The sequence below is a fragment of the Centropristis striata genome, chromosome 13 (assembly GCF_030273125.1).
Source record: "Centropristis striata isolate RG_2023a ecotype Rhode Island chromosome 13, C.striata_1.0, whole genome shotgun sequence".
NCBI lineage: Eukaryota > Metazoa > Chordata > Actinopteri > Perciformes > Serranidae > Centropristis > Centropristis striata.
In genome coordinates this window covers 14,949,276-14,969,997 of record NC_081529.1, presented here as the reverse complement: position 1 = coordinate 14,969,997, position 20,722 = coordinate 14,949,276, and the positions used below count along the sequence as shown (strand labels likewise).

The 20,722-nt window shown below is 39.0% G+C and overlaps 1 protein-coding gene across 2 annotated transcripts in view; it reads left to right on the top strand.

Moving 5' to 3' along the window:
• LOC131983461 (potassium voltage-gated channel subfamily C member 1-like) overlaps window positions 1–20,722 on the top strand; it is a 95,143-nt gene that overhangs the window by 44,433 nt on the left and 29,988 nt on the right. For both annotated transcript variants that reach the window (XR_009395470.1, XM_059348172.1), the window contains exons 2-4: window positions 2,333–2,464; window positions 4,008–4,869; window positions 8,786–8,998. Coding sequence is in view for 1 of the 2 variants with exons in the window: in XM_059348172.1 (XP_059204155.1) it covers window positions 2,333–2,464; window positions 4,008–4,869; window positions 8,786–8,998 (1,207 nt within the window). In the remaining variant the exon portion in view is untranslated. The remainder of the gene's footprint in view (window positions 1–2,332; window positions 2,465–4,007; window positions 4,870–8,785; window positions 8,999–20,722) is intronic.

The window sequence follows — 20,722 nt, the reverse complement described above, 5'->3', positions numbered from 1 at the left end:
CAATTGTTTAGTTTGTCCGTCTTGCTCCATTCCACTGTTTACCCTAATGTGACCAGTCAGAGATGGGAAAGGGGCAGAAGGGACTGGACAACGAACATTGATAGATTTGTGCCTTTTACATGCAAAAAAAATAAATTGCCTTATTTCGGAAAAAGAAAAGTAGACCAAATGTGACCTTTTGGATTAGGCAGATGTTAACAGCTTTACCTCTGGAAAAAATAACATATATGCAGAGAGGGAAACTAGACTTGTTTGAGAAGATTTGGAGACCATTTACTTTGTGGAAAGACCTGGATTTAGTGGAAGAAGAACACTGAGCACTAGCTATTGTAAACCTCTCGCATTCCCATTTGTCTGAGAGATTTGGGATTGTTTGTTTTTTGTTTTTGTTTATTTGTTTGTTTGTGGGTAATTTTTTGCATAAAAAATGCACGTCAAAACTTTTTTAGTGAAAATTGGAAAGACATATATATATATATATATATATATATATATATATATATATATATATATATATATATATATTGTTTTTTTGTTTTACATTTATATTTTTTTCTATTACTATTATTTATTTTTTAATTATTACTATTATTAAAAAATACTTTTAACAATTTTTTTTTTTAGATTTTTAAACTTTGAAATGGGTCAATTTGACCCGTAACATAACAGGAGGGTTAAATATGATGTTCTGTCTATTTACACATCTACCGGATACTATTCTAAGCCTCAGGGCAGAACAGGACTGTTGCATCACTGTAACGTTTTTGTATTTATGAAAAGGTGCTGAATTGTATTGGTGTTGTATATGAGTAAATTCTTAATAAAACAGTGCTCAGAACAAAAAAGAATGGACTGGACCAAAAGTAATGAGCTTGAAGAGAGAGGTTAACAGCAACCCAACCTGGGCCAGTCGGACATACAGCACGTTTATTTTTTTTGCCGTTTATTTCAAAATGCAGTCATGGAAAAAAATTATAAGACCACCCTTGTTTTATCTAATTTCTTGTTCATTTTAATGCCTGGTACAACTAAAGTTACATTTGTTTGGACAAATATAGGGATAACAACAAAAAAATTCCATGGTTTTCTTGATAATGATTTTGGTTATTGTCAAGAAAACCATGGAAAATGGCTCGATATCAGCTCTTAAATTAAACTCTTACGAGCTATATGTGTTGTTATCATTCGTTATATTAGTCCAAACAAATGTACCTTTAGTTGTACCAGGCATTAAAATTAACAAGAAATTGAAGAAAACAATGGTCTAATAATTTTTTTCATGACTGTATGTGGATTTTGCATTGCATTGACTACGTTTCTCAAGTGGCCCACCAGGAAGACTCCTGGTGCTCCCAGTGGCCAGTCCAGCTAGGAACTAAAGATATGCCGACCGCTCACTGCATAGAGCAAAGGCAGAGAAAGGCAGAGAGAGAGAGAGAAAGAGAGAGACAGAGGGGTGGGGGGGGGGGGGGTGCTGCAGAGAAAAGGGAATCTCATTACACACGTGAGCACTGTACAGAAAATGACTGATAATATGCTACATAAAGTAAAAGAATGATTTGCTACTTGGAGATTGATGGAGTGTGTATATGTGTATGTGTGTGTATCAGTGGTCTAGGACAAATAGATGATCATTGATCCTTTACTGATAAAAAAAAAAAGACTGCTCACCCAAGATCTACATACATTCAATGACACATGACGTGTGCTTTCATAATGGTGCTCACACTAATGCATATATTCCTCCATCGTTCATGTACCTGCTGATTTTCTCTTTACATACAATGTGTATCTATTTTTCCACTTTTTCTCTTTCACACACACACACACAAACACACACACACACACACACACACACACACACACACACTCTCTCTCTCTCTCTCTCTCTCTCTCTCTCTCTCTCTCTCTCATACCCTGTGTACTTCATTACTTTTACACCCTCCATCCATCATTCTTCCTTCCTTCCCTCCCCCCTCCCTCCCTCTATGTCTCTGACTGTGCTGTTATCAATGGGATTGCAGCAGTAAGGACATTTGCACTGAATTAACAGCATTCCTGCACTCTCCTCAGTGTGTTATTGGTGCCCCCTTTCTGCAGCCTGTAGGTATAACCACTGCTTTCCACATACTGCAATGGCCCAAACCCCCTCATCATATCAGCAATCACATGCCCACCAAAATATTAATGACAAAGGGCGAAAACTGGCCAGGAAAATATGAGTGTGCAGATGTGACAGTTTCCTGTAAAGTGACTTGAATAAAGGGATGATATGTTTGATGTTAAAATGGTAAAACTGTAACCCCTCCCCCCTCTGTTTCTCTCTCTGCAGTATGTGGCACTTGCCTCACTCTTCTTCATCCTCCTCTCCATCTCCACCTTCTGCCTGGAGACCCATGAAGCCTTCAACACCATCTACAACAAAACAGAGAACATCACTGTTGGCAACGTGACGCATGAGGAGGTACCATGACATTTTAGTTGATTGCTTCTTTTAGTGTTAGATATGTATATTTGACTGTAAAAGGGACACTGCAGCAATCTAGTATTAATGTTCTACAAAGTGGGGAGATTCATGAAACAACTGTTAAAAAAATGGTGATCAAAAAGCAAAGTAGAGGCCGAATTAAATGAAAAAATAAAGTCCTAGAATTGCCATAATGCAGCATATCGTAAGACCCTTAACCCTCCTGTTATGTTTCTCAGGAACAGCAATAATGTTCGTGGGTCAATTTGACCTGGGGCATGTTTAATTATCCAAAATTGTCAGAAACCAAAAAAATCCCAATAAACATTGTTTATATTTCATTATTAACTCTAATTACTAACCATTTCAATCAATATTTAGTGCAATGATGTTCTTTACCTCTCATAGATCGTGGTTCAATGAGGATAATTCACTTGTTTTTCATAAAGAAATGTGTGTAAAAACTTTTTTAATGTACATTGGATAGACGACATAAAATACAATAGTTTTACATGACATTGAGTTATTGAAATGTATATTTTAAATTTTTAAATTTTTTCTTGAGTCATCTCTTCTGTTCAGGGTCCGATTGACCATTGAACATCTATCTATGTAATATAAACATGCAAAGATGTGAAATGAACCATTTTCATTTTATAGGTTTATTACACCTGTTTAGCCAAGCAGAAGAAATTTAATCCCAAAATCCCCAAAACTTTTAAGTATTTTTTTTCTGATTTTTAAACCTTGAAATGGATCGATTTGACCCACAATATAACAGGAGTGTTAAAATTGTCATCTCCAAGCCCGAGCCAACTTGCCAAGGGGTTGCTCATAACTAGTAAAGTGACATTTCTGTTAATGGCGGATTGCCCCTTTCATCAGACATAACTTTGGTCACTGTGGGGATGGAGAAGGTGAGTTTGGTGTAGTCCCCTAAAGCTGGTTATGTCTCTAATAAGCATTGGTGGAAAATACATGTACTCAAGTTCTGGACTCAAGTACAATTTTGAGGTACTTTACTTGAGTATTTCAATTTTATGTAACTTTATACTTCTACTTCACTACATTTAGAGGCAAAGTGGGTCCATTCTGCATAACAAGTACTTTCACTTTTGATACTTTAAGTACATTTTGATGCTGATACTTTTGTACTTTTACGTCAGTAAGTTTTGAATGCAGGACTTTTACTTGTAGTGGAGTAATTTCACAGTGTGGTATTAGTACTTTTACTTAAGTAAGAGATCTGAATACTTCTTCCACCACTGCTAATGAGCTCATTATTAGGAACAGCATTACAGGATGAGTAACATCAAAGTCTCTTTTATAAACCCACTGTTAGAGGCTTCATGAACTGGATTTTTGCTTTTAATGGTTGGACATTGTTTCCTTGGTGTTTTGTTGTTGGACTCAACAATGGAAAGGGCAAGAACTAGTGCTAGTGCTAATCAGTATCATAAACCTTGTCATGAATGAATAATTGAATGAGTTAATGCAATATAAGCTCAACTAACCCTTTTTACTCTCTTCTATCCTGCAGATAGTGTATGAGGTAGTCACAGATGGCTGGCTGACATATGTGGAGGGCGTCTGCGTCATTTGGTTCACCATTGAGGTGGTGGCGCGTGTCATCTTCTGCCCTGACAAGGCAGAGTTCTTCCGCAGCGCCCTTAACATCATTGACTTTGTGGCCATTGTGCCCTTTTACCTGGAGGTGGCGCTGAGCGGCCTCTCCTCCAAAACAGCCAAAGACGTGCTGAGCTTCCTGCGTGTGGTGCGCTTTGTACGTATCCTGCGTATATTCAAGCTGACCCGTCACTTTGTCGGTTTGCGGGTCCTGGGCCACACTCTGCGGGCGAGCACCAATGAGTTCCTGCTGCTCATCATCTTCCTGGCGCTGGGCGTCCTCATCTTTGCTACCATGATCTACTATGCTGAACGCATTGGTGCCGACCCAGATGATCCGACAGCCGCGGCCCACACCAACTTCAAGAACATCCCCATTGGGTTCTGGTGGGCTGTCGTGACCATGACCACGCTGGGCTACGGGGATATGTACCCTGAGACATGGTCAGGAATGCTGGTGGGTGCCCTCTGCGCCTTGGCTGGAGTGCTGACCATCGCCATGCCTGTGCCCGTCATTGTCAACAACTTCGGCATGTACTACTCCCTGGCCATGGCCAAGCAGAAGCTCCCCAAGAAGAGGAACAAGCACATCCCCCGAGCACCCCAGCCCGGCAGCCCCAACTACTGTAAGCCAGACGCCCTGGCCATGGCAACTGCCTCGCCGCACAGGCTGATGGGCAATGTGCTCGGGCCAGGCATGGTGGGATCAGGCAGCATGATGGGTACTGGAGACTGCCCACTGGCACAGGAGGAGATCATTGAGATCAACAGGGCAGGTGAGTGATTGATCCGATCAGATCACGCGTGCATGTAAGAGCTCTAAAGTTCCTTGAAAGTCTGTGTGGTCAGTGTGTGGATGTTAGGAACCATATAACATTTTTTTAAATGAAGACTGGCCTTGAAAGTACCATATTTTGATTAAAGTTTAGCATCCAAATGTAAAGGCCAGCATTTTAAACAGCTACATTTCGTGAGAAGATTGAGTGAAATAAACATGCGTCTAAGCCCATCTGTACAAATCTTCTAATACAACTTTGAAACCCTCATAAATCTCTGTTTGCCCCAGTATCTAACCTATTTTTCTCGATTAATTGATTACCTTTTTTAGCCTATAAATTGTCACAAAATGCCCATAATCAAAATTCAAGGTGACATCTTCCTCTGAAATCTTTTACCTTGCTTACAGCTCAAAAGCCAAACGGATTCATAACAAAGACATGAAACAGAGAAAAGCAGCAAAACCTCAACATTTGAGAAGCTGAAACAGATCATAGACAAACGTATTTGCTTGATAAATGAGTTAAACAAATAATCAGCTATGAAGATAGTTGCCTCTTTTCTAGGGCTGGGCGATATGGCAAAAAAAAAAGGTCACCATATATTTTTTCATATCGTCCGATATTATCATCGTCATATTATCCCGATTGTTTATATTGTTTTCAAACTGCTAGTTTTAAAGCATCTGTACTGAAAACTAAAGAAACTAGAGATTAGGTCCACTCGTAGTGGCTGAACTGCTAATGCTACGTGTGGTGGCAGCAGTGGCATTTTCATGCTTTCTACATAATCACTTGGGTGGCACCTTTGCTGTTTCGACGCTATTGAATGCACCTTACCTGTGTGTGAATTGCCGTGCTGTGAATATTAGTTTTCTCTCGATACAGCGGCGGATAGATTGTAATTTCCTATGCTCTTTCCCAACATTCACCTGTTCCTCTCTGGTTTATTGCTCCAAGTCATGGCTGACATCTATTTCGCTGCCCTCAGCTCCGTGTTTAGCTCCACGTTCGGTCTTTCTGTTTACTTCTCCAGCAACTTACAAACAGAAATGGAGCAGGAAAAGGTCGACTCTGATTGGCTGTTGTCACACACATTTCCAACTTGTTTGATCAAGTAAATGCTCACAGCTGATCACTGTAATCGACCTGAAGTTTGTCGCGATCACTAATTGCAATCATATAATGGCCCAGGCCTACTCTTTACAATCAATTTCAAACACTATCACATCTTACCACATAAAATCAACATGAAATTATTGCACATTTTCATTGTGAAAGTCACTAAGAAAGGCTTGAATTTGATTTGAGAGTCATGGCTGACACATGTTTGTGACTGGGCTTGGATGTTGTTTTGCACATGGTCTGCCAAGGTCGAGAAACAATTTGTTTTTGTATCAGATGTGTCATTTTTTCTTCTTTACTACTTATAGTCTATTGATCACGGGAGTGGCCTCATAGAAAACTGTCCAAGTTTCTCATTTTTTCTTCAAACTCATAACCAGAGGTCGGACTTCAAGCTCTGAGCTGATGGAAGAAGTGCGTATCATACAATTTTTGAAGCTGTAAATAACTTGCTGATGTCCTCGTTCTTCCAAGAAAGGAGTACACTAAAATAGATTTTAATTTACGATGGGACAAAAAAAGCGGAAAAGAGCTTATTTTCTCTCAGAAAATCCATCTCTTCCCTCTCACAGCCAAATGTTGTACCACCAAAGCTGACATGTCCAAATAATCCAGGATTCGGATCGAAACATTGATCCAGGTCATCCCATCTCTGCTCTGCTGTTAAATTGACATGTCCATCATCTGCACTGACACTCAAGTGTTTGTGTGTTTGTGTGTTTGTGTGTGTGTGTGTGTGTGTGTGTGTGTGTGTGTGTGTGTGTTGGCTTGCTGCTTGCGCAGTGTGTGCCTTTATAGGATTTAAAGTTTATGACTATGAATAGCATTGAGATTGACATGCTACCGCAGTGTCTGACAGCAAACTGACATGCAATCTGTGCGTGTGTTTGAGCACGTACTTGCTTGCTTTTAACTAAGAATTTGAACATGCATTGTTGCATATCTTTTTGGTTCTGCACATATTTAGAAATTAACACTGCTGCAGTCTCTCTGCAAAACTACCCCGATAATTGAGGTGGGAATCCCCAGAGACCCAACGATACGATTTTTTCCCAATTTTTTGTGATTTAACTGTTTAACTGCATTTTGTGTCCACAAAATTAAATTCAATCAAGAGAAAATTCTCAGTCTATTCATCTCACTTCAGTCTTGTTATTTCTCCACAATGAGAGTCAAACCCACAGACTGACCAACAAAGTATTCAGTCAAACTGAACTGAACTGATATCAAACATGTATGGATGACAATAACTGCAGCATTTTATCAAACTTTCCTCAACTTTAAGCTTCACTGCTCTGAGTTTTTTTTGAATGAAACATTAAAAAAGAGCATTAGCATTAGCATTATTTCAACAACTTCCCTTCACGATTTCCTGACACATGGTGCCTATAGATTCCTTAGGTCTTCCAGTATCTCCAGTATATTCCTAAAAATGAGCCCACTACAGCCTACAGAAAAAGAAAAAAAACTCAGACATACTGACGCCTGCCAGCCACCGGAACGCTAAATATCGATACTTGGCGGCCATGAATCGATAGAATATCGCCATGCAAAATATCGCGATACTATGCCGTATCGATTTTGTCCCCCACCCCTACCCATCAATGACACAACTAAAAATATAATTTTTTGTGCTTTGATCACAGCATTGACAAAGTGTTAACCTACACTCTGTAATCTCAATATTTAACATCTCATTTTTATGATGGCAGGTTTTTACTCCGCCTTCCAGTATGGCTGTTTAGAACAAAGACCAAACACTTCTAATTTGTGACGGTTATCGGACAACACACTGTAAAAGCTTGTTGGCTTAGTCTTGTTGTCGTTCATTCTGTGAGGACATTTGTGTCCTCTGTGTGTGTCCCTCTGGCCTGTATCTGAAGCTGTTAAGTAGTAAATCATATCACATTATATTTGACAGCTGTGTTGAAAGCAACAAACACTGCTTTCCCTGTAGCCGTCTTCTCTTTAGCGTGTGTGTGTGTGTGAGCAGTACAGTAAATATTCCACTTGTCCTCCTTTGTTTAGTTCCTCTCCTTCAGAGCTGTTAAATGCTGTGAGAGAGCGAGCACATGATCATGTGATCAGGATCACTATCACAATGCACTAACACTGCCCCCCCCCCCCCCCCCCCCTCCTTTTTTTCCTTGCTTTTCTATCGTTTCTCCATCCTCACTTTACCCTCTTTAATTTTCCTTGATGTTGATGCCCCCCCCCCCCCCCACTTCTCTTTCATCTCCTATTTTTCCGCTTCTGTTTCTCATCTGCAAATCTTCTCCTTGTCCTTCTCTGAGTCGCTCCTCACCACCTCTGCTCTTATCTCTCTTTTCCATTTTTATTGCTTTTATGCGTTCAACCTTACCTTCCCTTTCTCTCAATGGGTCCACCGCCTGCACACTCCTCCCCCACTTTCCTAACCATTAATCTTGTCCTCCTTTACCTCTCCTCCTCCTCACCCCCCTCTTCCACATCTCTCTCACATTCTGTCTATTTTCACTTACTTTATTTGCTTTTCTGTTCTTATGTTTCCCCTAATTTTAATATCTTGATCTTTATTCTCTCTTTCTCTCTCCTCTCCTCTTCTCTCCTCTTTCATCTTCTCCATCTTTTCCCATGTCTCCTGTTCTCTTTTCTCTTCTCCTCATTTTTACTCTCCTTTAATCTCGTCTTTCCTCCTCAATGTTTCCTCTCCCCTTTACCTTAACCCTCTCACCACGACTTTCCCTTCATTTCTCCCTGCACCATTTCTTAACTTCCCTCTTTCTCTTCTGTTGCCTCCTACCCCTTTCAGATTCCAAGCAGAACGGTGATGCAGCAGCTAATGCTGCGGCCCTGGCCAACGAGGACTGTCCCACCATCGACCAGGTCCTCGGGGACGAACGTAGCCCGGCCACCGGGGGCCTCGGCTCCACCACCAGCCGTGAACGATACCCGCACGACAGGGCCTGCTTCCTGCTGAGTGCCGGGGAGTTCCAGCGCACGACGGACGGGAACGTTCGAAAAGGTAGGAGGGCAGAGAGGGGGAAGAGGAGGATTGAGGGGGCAGGAGGAGGAGGAGAAACGGGGGTAGGGTGGTACTTGAGTGACAGCAGTGGGCTGTCGCTCGATGCATGGTCCTGATTGATATGTGCTAACGGTGTGTGTAGTGTGCACGCACATGTAACAGTCAGACACATATGTTCCAAGCACACACATATCCATTTACACACATACATATAGGTGATGGGCAAATGAATGGAAATAACTATCAGAGTGTTCATGGTGCAAAAGCTCACACACCATACAGACAATACATAAAGAATATATACAGTATTATTGAGACTAGAGACTTTGCAACACAGACAAATAAATATATTACACTTCCTCCCACTCCCCTCCATCACTTTGTGTGACAGCTCAGCATCACCACGAGGCTCACTCCCTTCAAACCGTTCAACATTAAGAGCTCTCCCCTGCGGCACAGATAACATATCTGGTTGATATTTAATCCAACGATTCTTCTCATTCAGCTACAACTATAGCTGTAGTAAAAGAACTCCCCTTCATGCATTCATCATGCATTTGTACTGCAGAGGTCCTGCAGAGGCTGCTGCAGCACTGCCATGTGTGCTGATGTTGAAGTGACTGTACTGTAACACAGGAGTATTCAGTCTTTCTGTAAATTGTGGTCAATAATTCAATATTTAGATTTTGCAGATGATCACTGAGGTGGGTCAGCAGTCACCCAGGAGCTCTACATGCAGGATAACATCGGTCTTCTGTGTATGCTGTATTCTGTGTTCATCAAAGCTGATACAGTTCTTTGTGTTAAACTGTGTACGCAGCTAAACTGTTTCATTTCAAAACACGGTATTAGAATTAAAGTGTTACCTGTAATGATTGATAAACAAAGGTATTAGGACACAGATAACATTGGTCTATTTTTTTCCACTGTCAACAAATCCCATGAAAAGACAAAAGAAGAATATCATCAGTTCTTGGTTCAGATGTCTTAAACAATCCATATAAAAGGGACTATAAGTGTTCACACACTTGTGGTTCACAGTCTGACATCACCAGACTTACTCACAAATGCATATTAGTTTTGAACCTCCATTTTGGTTCCATTTTTTGGTTTCAAAGTTGTGTAATCAATGGGTGCAGACTGAATAGACCTACAACCAATCAGAGCAACAAAACATGACCCCCAACAAATCAGAGCTAAGAAGCGTGTGAGATGTAGGCTGGGACAGTGTTTAGTCCATTTTCAAGCAGGATAAACATGATGGCCTGGTCGCAAAATTTCTCACTTAAATGTGTTTCTGTAAACATTTGAGAAAATACACAACGCAGTAACAGAATCTTGATTCTCATTTGATCAACGCTGCCTAGTTTGACCGTTTAATCTGAATTGCAGTGGTGGAATGTAACGAAGTTAATTTACTCAAGTATTGTTCTAAAGTATAATTTTGAGGTACTTGTACTTTACTTGAGTATTTCCATTTTATGTAACTTTTCACTTCTACTGTACTACATTTTGAGGCAATTATTGTACTTTTTACTCCACTACATTTAGTTGACAGCTTTAGTTACTTTACAGGTTGAGATTTAGCATAAAATATATGATCATTGATTGATGATTTAAAGTGATTGAACTTTTTAAAAATTAAATCTCATAACAGTATATTAAGTAATTAAATGAGCCCTGTCTTTACAAAATGAAAACACTGCGCACATAAAAGCATTAATGCGTGATAAGTTTTGAATGCAGGACTTTTACATGTAGTGGAGTAATTTCACAGTGTGGTATTAGTACTTTTACTGAAGTAGGGGATCTGAATACTGTTTCCACCACTGGTTACACTGGACATCAGTCATTCTATCAAACCTGACTCATTTGACCTTAACGGATATAATTACCAGATCAAATAAAAGACAAGCTCGGCAGATTCAATTGGTTTCCAATAACTGTGCTTCATGCTGCAAACATATTCTGTTTTTTCTACATGGACATAAACAGCAAATGCAAATTGTCTTCCAAAGGTCAAAACATGTTGAAATATATATTTATTTTTATTAATAATGAGTGTACAGGTTTCTTTTTCTTTTTTTTAGGTAGTTATTACTAAGCACTGGATTGCTCTGTGGATGGCAATCTGGTGCAACATCAAGTCAAATTGTCAATTTATACCTTGTTTTTATATAACTGCAAATAACTGCAAAACTGCTGACATTCACTTTGCATGTTTGAACAACATGATGCACTTGTTCAACATTATACCTGTTAAACATCAGCATGTTGGCATTGTCTCTGTCAACATTTTAGCTCATGTTAGCTCATGTTAGTTTATGTTAGCATGCTGATAATTAGCATTTAGCTCAGAGCACTGCTGTGCATATGCCTACAGAACTGCTAGCATGGCTGTAGATTCTCTATTTAGTTAAAAATGCTCAGCACTTTCTGAACTTTTCTTAAATAACAAATGGATACTTTAGGTTTTAGCAATGCTTACTCAAACAGGAAGAAATTGGGTCGCAGATTTGTACACATTTGTATAGTCAGTATTTGTGCAGGAGAACAGTGTATGTGAGATTGACACAAAATGAGCTACAGTGACATGAAAGTGACTGTGGTAATGAAGGAAGGTGTCAGTGCAACAGTGTGGCTTATAATATGGTTTCAATCATTTCTCTGCAGCAATGTAGCTCTATACTTGTTAGTGGATACATTCAGTAAGTAAATTTACTCAAGTCCTGTACTTAAATACAATTTTGAGGTACCTGTACTTTATTTGAGTATTTCCATTTTGTGTAACTTTATACTTCTACTTCACTACATTTAGCCGACAGCTTTAGTTACTTTTAAGGTCACGATTTAACATAAAAACATGATAAATTTAAAGTGATTCAACTTTCTTATTTTTTAATTAAACCTTATAACAGTTTATTGAGTAGTTAAAATGAGCCCTACCCTTATTAAACTAAATGGCATCAATGATAATAATAATCTAATAATGCATTAGAATAACATTACAACTAACAGTATGAGTGGGTCCATTCTGCATAACGAGTAGTTTTACTTTTGATACTTTTTGATGCTGATTCTTTAGTACTTTTACTTCAGTAAGTTTTGAATGCAGGACTTTTACTTGTAGTGGAGTAATTACACAGGGTGGTATTAGTACTTTTACTTAGGTAAGGGATCTGAATACTTTTTTTCCACCACTGATTCAGTGTTAATTCATGGGCTTTGATTGACAATAGGAAAAATACAAAATATATTCAGTCTCACCATTTAAATGACTAACATCATGCACTTATTGGAACTTTCTTTCAAAAGTTATATGTTTAATAAGTGTGTTTCTGGATCCTTGTTTTGAAATGAAACACTTAATGTGTAAATGTGCAGTATTGTGAATCTGATCGGGCCGAACAGCCAGATCAGATGAATGTCATTCTGTTCTCAGTCACCACATCAGGCTTCTTCATTGTTCTGCCTTTTCTTTCTTTTTCTCACTCAGTCACTTTATCTCACTCCATAATTTCTTTTTCTCACTTTTATTATGCTGTAATTCATTAACTCTTCATTCTTCCTTTCTCTCTCTCCTCCCCACACTCTATTCTCTCGCCTATCTGCTCTTTACTTTTTGCCCACCTCTTCCATCCATCCTTTGCACCATTCTCCTACTGCATCTTCTCTCTTGCTGTTTTCCTTTTTTATTTTCCCTGCCCTGTCCCCTTTAATGGTTAATCCTCATATTCAATTGATTTTTCCTCCTTTACATGCTATCATCTTACCAACTGACCTGCTAACACTAAAATAATTCATTTTGTTTTGAAATATAACCCCTGACCTATCACCTTTAACACCCTATACACTCCTTTATACACTTCCCACATGCTATTTCCCCTGGTTTACACACACACAAAACACACTGCAAAATGAACACCCACACACACAGATGGCTCAGAGTCCAGCAGTGTGACATCCTCCATGGGAGAGGAGTGGTTCAAGCCTGAGGGGCCTCTGCTACAGCAGGAGCTCAGTGTTAACTCCACCTCCTCCTGGATCAAACCGTAGAAACACAGAGGTAACACTTCCACACAGTGCACGAAGCAGGCAGTGATGCAGCTTACTGGGACACTTTACTGAACTGATTAACTGTCTGAGAGAGATTAGATTAGACTTAACTTGATTAGGCTAGACTAGATCAAATTTGAGTATTTAAAAATGATGAGAGAAGATTAGATTAGATGACATTTGATGAAACTAAAATGGTTTAAACAAAACTAGACAAGAAAGTATTACCTTCAACGAGACTAAAGTCGATCAAATAAATTAGACTAGACTGGACTAGATTTAGTTGATCTAGATTAGATTAGATTAGATTAGATAAAATTAGATCACACTTCATTATATTAGATTAGATCACACTTCATTAGATTACATTCGATTAAATTAGATTAGATTAGACAAAATAAGATTAGATCACACTTCATTAGATTAGATTAGATTAGATTAGATTCAATTCGATAAAATCAGATCACCCTTCATTAGATTAGATCAGATTAGATTAGATTCAGAGACTAAAACATTTTAAATAAACTAAGTGAGGTTAGATTATATTTGACTAGGCTAGATTCAATTAGATTCAGATTAAACTGTTATATTCAAATAAATAACATTAGATAAGATTAGATCAGATCGCACTTCTTTAGATCAGATCAGATTAGATTCAGAGACTAAAAACTTTGAAATAAACTAAGTGAGGTAAGATTACATTTGACTAGGCTAGATTAATCTAGATTCAGATTCAACTGTTATATTAAAATAAACATTAGGTTAGATTAGATTAGAATAGAGTACATTAACCCTAAGTAAATTATATTAGATTAGATTATGTTAGATTCAACAAGATCAGATCAGCTTTGATAGATTATAGATTGTAATGCATTAAAAAATAATTGAATAAACTAGACTTGAACAAATAGATAGATTAAATTAGATAATTGCTTAATGGCTAACAATGGTTGGATTTTGCATGAGGGAAATAGAGCGTACGGCACATGCACAGAATAAGATATGACAGTAGAGAGAGATATGACGCCTAGCAACACACACACACACACACACACACATACACACACACACACACACACAGGTTGATTATATAAAGGTGCATGCAGGTTGCTTGTTACTGTAAAGCTTTTAAGTGTGGTTCAGCATCATACAGTGAATAATGGTGGTGTGTAGGGTGGGGGAGGGCATATGCATTGTGTGTGTGTGTGTGTGTGTGTGTGTGTGTGTGTGTGTGTGTGTGTGTGTGTGTGAGAGAGAGAGAGAGAGTTTTGTCCATACACTTACATACTTACATACTAACTTACTTACATACTTACGTACCTATTTCCATTAACTCCAGTATTTTGTTAATAATAATAAATATTTTTAGTTTACATAATAATTGCTATAACTTCATAATGTACACAACGAAAAAGTATATCTGTCCACTGTATATAGGATATACTTTCACTTATTATTATCAGTGGTGTTCATCAATGTATTTGCTTACTTACTACACCTTACTATAACATTTCATTCATTCTAGTCTTTTAAAATGAATGTATAAAGCTCATTATGAGCACAAAGCATACTACAATATATCCACTGGAACGTTTTTCGCGCTTTTATAGACAAATTATTATTCATCTTAATCAGTTTTACAAAAACATTATCATAAAGTTAAATCATATGTAAACCATTCTCTCAGTGCTCCCCTATGAGTCCGGCTACTGTAGCAGTTAGCTTGCAAAAAAGCAAGCTTGCACGCAAATCTGAGAACACAAAGAGCAGCAAAATCAAATTGAAATTGTGCATATTTGGATGTGGATAACAGCAAACATGCAAATAATTGAGGGCCTTTCCTTGAATGATGATTTCTCTATTATGTGCTTGCAAAAATTAAATTTCCTTGCTCATTTCCCATTTCAGAAATATAACACGTGTCATGTTATAGTTACACATCATATTCTATGTAAAGGCACAATTTACTTTGATTGCTTTAAGTGATGTGAGTTTAATTAATCAAAAACAGTGTCATTTGGTGCAATAGCCAAATGTCTGCAGAAGGATCAGCACTCACAGTTGCACATGCACACACACACAAACACAATCACACACACACACACACACACACACAAACACACACACACACACACACACACACACACACACACGCGCATGCACGCGCACACACACACACATACATCCCAGCACCAATTTACCAGCTGACCACACTGTGCGAGTATGTGAGCATAACTGTGTAACTGAATGACTCTAAGTCCTCTTTATTAGCGTGTGTGTGTGTGTGTGTGTGTGAGATATGTCTTCCCTCATTACACCTACACTGTGTTGTAACCACCAGGAACAACAGGTCATGGGGTCAGAGTGGGGGTTAAAAGGTTAAAATTCACATTGCGGGTCCATGTGTGATGCGTGCCGTTGCTGTTGTTGTTACTTTGTTGTTGTTGTTGTTGTTGTTGTTGTTGTGTTACTGTCTCCTTCCCCAGGTTGTGTCAGGTCATGCGTTGTACGTTGGCTCTTGTTGGTCTGTGTTACACTATCCATCTGTCTGTTTGTCTGTTTCTCTATTTTTTCTTTGTTTCTTTCTGTCTGTATGTCCGTCCTTTTCTGTGCGTGTCTGTATTTCATGTGTAGCTGTCTTCCCCTCCTCCTGCTCCTCCTCTTCCTCCTCCTTCTCCTCCTCTCACCCGGCCTCTTCTCACTCTGGTACTTACAGATAGAGGAGCGTCACAATTCCCCCCTGAAAGCACTTTGGCTCCAAAGTTAGCCGTGTGCCAAATGGGCCAGGGAGGTCTTATTCCCAGAATACTTTTTGGGGAGAGGGTTCCTGCTCTTTCCATACTTTGCTTTATGTGTGGACAAAACTTTATAGCACAACTAGTCTGCTTAGTAGACTAAAGTGTAGTTGGGACTGATTAAGATCAATCAAATATTATATTATTGGGAATCAAAACTAAAAGTTTTTGCACCAAAATACTGAGTTTTTCCACAAACATATAAGAAAAGTATATTAAAAAAATGAATGGGAATTGAGTTAAACGTGTTATGGGTGGGTGCCAGAGTGAAAGCGGTTGCTGAGCAGCGGTTGGCTTGTTGCTCAACCATGCGAGTGAGAGCTGGTTGCTGATTGGTTGGTTGGTCGGTTTCCTCTGTCCTTTTCTCTGGAACTGAGCTCAGGTCAGTTTTTACAGCTAAGCCAGCAGAGAGCACTGTTTGGTTTTTACAGCAGACTTGGCTCCGATCATTGCATTATTGGATTTTCAGGGAACAGTTTTGATAAGGCTTTGAAAAGTTCCCACTGCACTTTAAAAAACAAACAATATCATGTAGATGAGCCATGTCTGACTCTCTGTCAAGCTAGGCTGGAACACTGACTGCTGTAGTGCTTCGAAGGTCTATGTTAGACAGCTAATGTTTGCATCTCAAGTACAAAAACACACAGAGTCTAGCAGGTGCTTTGATATACCAGATGAGCAGGGCGAAAGAAAGACAGACAAAACTCTTATCCCAAAAAGTCACACACGCACAGCTGCACACACATTAAGGTAAGTATCAGAACAACTCTAAAAGGCTGCGGTATCAGGCATAGTGGTGGCACTGTTTGCTGCGCTGTGATGGCCTCTTCTAGCTTTTTCTCTGCACTCTAAAAGCTTCAAATGCACTAGAAGACTATAGGCTCACTATCTCTGGGGAAAAATCTTTGCTTTATTCATCTTAAGTCATCTTCTCTTTACGACTGGTCAAGATTAATCAAGCACACCTCAAGAATTCAAAATCACACACACATTTAAAAATGGTTGCCAGGCTTTTGCTTTAAAAGTGCCACCAGGGCTCTCTTCCAATCCCTCTACAACACTCCTCTTTCCTTCCTCTCGCTGACATTATCACAGATTGTGCTGTACTTGGATGGGATTAATTACAGATCTTAATGTCACTGCTGTCACTGTAACCCGACTCTATCACATCTACAGTTGCAGTGGGCGGGAAGAACGAAAGACTTGAGCATTTTGGAGGCATTCTGAAAGGACAGCATCGCATTGTAATGCTCCTTTTCCCTTCTGTGCAACTCTGCGCTCCTCTTCTTCTGCTTTTTTTTCTCGCCGGCTCTCGTTCCTTTGTATGAGCAAGCGATAGGGCAGGGGCGCAAGCTACTTGTTCTTCCAAAAGAATGAAATAAGACGAATAAAATTGAAAGCACTGTAACAAAAATCCCTAATAATACAAAAGTCTTCAACCTATCCACCTTTGCTTCGCCCCTGCCAGAGGGACTTCTGTGGTTTGTAGCTTGGTCATGGTTTTTATTTTAGGAAATGCAATGCTTTGACCTTTTGGTGATCCTGTCTCAAGGGCACAAGTCAAAAGAGGTCAAAATCTATCTATCTATCTATCTATCTATCTATCTATCTATCTATCTATCTATCTATCTATCTATCTATCTATCTATCTATCTATCTATCTATCTATGTTTGTGTTGGAAATGTGCTGATGTGTCTTACATTTCTTTTTTTAACCTCATTGATATAGTTAATAGTTATTGTTTTGCTTTCATGTGTTAATTTGAATCTTTTTATGTTTGTACGTCATGTTTATTTCATCAGTCCTAATCATTCTGTCTTACTTTCCCAGCCTTTGATCATTACCCCATCATCCCTCTACTTTTTTTTTTCTCTCGCGCTCTCACTTTCTCCTGATCTCCCTGCTGTTGCTACGGAAACAGTGGACAGGGGATTTGTGGGACTTGGTGCAGCAAAGCATTTTGGGTCAAGGCTTGGTGTTTGATTGCATTATTGATTCATATTGATACAGTGGGCTTTATTTTACGAACCATGCAGTGATCCCAAAAATATGATGCTGAGACAAATTCAAGCTTTTGTGAAGATAAATGATGCAAATGTACAACATGCAAGGAGGTCATCTAAACCAAATCAAGGCAAGGAAAGTTCCAACCAAAACTTTATGAGTATAAGATGACTTTGGACCTTATTAAGATATAACATTATGGAGCAAAGTAACTTTTGCTCTAACTTGAGCAAACTTGGTCTGCTGTCTCACACACACACACACACACACACACCCCTTTCAGTGCCATTTCAAGCCACAATATTTACGCCTCTGTGACATTTCATCTTCAGTCTGAATATCCCTGAGGCGTAATGGGGGACCAGGTAGTAACAGAGGTGTTAAACTGGTGAGACGTTTCAAGGCAGGATCAATGTGGACCAGCAGAGCCGGCAAGAAGGAAAATATGTGACATATGTTATAGGGATGGGCGTTTGGAAGAAACCTGCCAACTTGAACATCTATAACGTTAACGATTAATTAATCAACTAATTGCTATGTTTTATGCATACTCCAGTATGCATAAAACATGCATACATGGGCAAAATGAAAGATATATGTACAGTACTAACGGACGCACTAATAAGGGACACTTTTATTTTGAAAGGACGAAAAGAACTTCCTGTCGATTGTAAAACTCAAGTGAGGTGATACTGTAACGTCAAGGAGTTCAATGTTTTATGTTTTAGCCCCTGAAGAGGCACAAGGTTAGTTTTCACAGTAATCTTGCATATTTAAATGTGTTTTCTGTTTAATAAGTTTTGGATGAAATTAAACTTAGTAATTCATAGCAAGGTTTGATACAGTAAGCTAATTTTGTTCAAATAATTGTTATTGCAACTTTCAGTTTGCAAACTGTAGCTTTATCCAACTTAATTCTCAGCTCATTGGCTTATTCACGTACGGCCGCAGAACTGAACGCTCGGCCGTGTTTCAGTTCAGTAAGTACTGATACGTAGTCAGAGATGAAACTGAAATGAAAAAATACACAGATCGATTAAAAATTCCACATGATAGACCAAATTCTTAACGACCATTAATCGATCATCAATTAATTAATCCCACCCTTATACTTGAGTAATAATATAATGTTCAGCAAAATGCAGAACAAATTTGCTTGAGTATGTAGAATCTCTACAGCAAGTGCAGTTCCTCTGCAATTATTGTTCTGAATGAACTCTCTGCTGCAGTCGCTTATTGTACACGTGCAGTTCCACAATGTGAATTCACAGACTGGGTATGGCAACATCACACCACTGTGGAATCAGTATAAATGTCCAAAGGCGAAATGCCAGCAGAGTGCGACACTTTTGCGAAAACAAAGTGTGAAAAGGTACTTAAAGCTACAAGTGTGACGTAGCATAATGAGGACAGTGTGCAAGTTCACACTTCAGAAGAGCGAGCTCAAAGTTCAGTTCACACTGATTAAAATTAACTAGTTCATCGTTTATAATTTTAAATGTTGAACTAAGTCCATAATCCCAAAAATGAACTAGTGAACATTCATTTGTTTTTTCACTTCTAGCTGTGATTTCTGTGCTTCAACTCAATGGCTCGTTTCTAATTCATTGCAGGTATATGGCTGACGTTCAGAGTTGTTTTTTTCAGACCAGGTGTTCATTTGCATTAAATAAATGTTGTTTTTTCAATTGGCATTTGTACTGATTTGTTCATAAAACTTGTTCAAATATTCATATGAACCGACCTCAACAGTACCAGTTGTACTAGCCATGGCAGCAGGTGTTGTGTTTCCATATTGATATATATTTCGCCTTACCTAAATCTTAACCAAACCTTTATCTAACTCTAACCACAGAGGGGGACTGGAAACACCATTTTTACAGAAGGAAAAAACACTATTCAACAGTGGAACAGACATCATGAACGTCCCGGCTGCCATATTTATTATAAACTTCATCATTCATGTAAAATAACACTGCCTACACAGATTCCCTGAGATTTGTGTTCACTCAGGGAATATTTACAGTCTTCTCCAAGTTAAGTTTGCAATATTCCAACTGTTACCTGCCAGGACAATGTCCAACCTCCTGAGGATTCACTGATATCAAACATCAAAACACCGTAACAAATCCACCGTGTAGACATTACTGCAGTGGCACAATGTTAAGACTTTCAGACTTTCATGCAACTAGGACTAGACCAGGAGTTTGTTAGTTTACCATAATACTAGATTTTTCATAACCCTAAGTGTAGCATCCAGTTGATATGAGTCAGCCAGGACTGAGGGTTTAAAGGAACACTCCACCGTTTTTTCATATTAAAACATGTTATTCGGGTAAGTGGACGAGTGGAATAGCACTTGGGAGCACTTCGACTCGGCGCAGTAATATCATCTGCGCCGAGTCGAAGTGCTCCCAAGTGCTATTCCGCCATACATTATAGTTCTCCTTTTTATCCGCTTCGAAAAGCGCCACGTTTTATTTTGTGTCGCCATACTTGGTCGTTTAACTACTCGTGTAGCTGTATTTAAATAGGGAAAACGTGGAGTTTGGTCGCTTCTAACTGTCCATCTGTTTGGACCACAATGAATGAACTGGGCTAAGCTAAGTGCTAGCCAAGTAGCTCCGCGCGCCAGGGCGATTGAGTGCATGCATTGAGACGCAAGAGGTCTGTATCAACTCGTCTTACTTACCCGAATAACATGTTTTAATATGAAAAAACGGTGGAGTGTTCCTTTAACGACTTTTTAATGGGTCATTTGTAGGCCATAAACCAACGTAAAAGCTAAGCAGGAAGTAAACAGAAAACATAACAATATATTAGCTTTACTCACATATTATCCAAGGTTTTAATTGATTGGTTACTCTG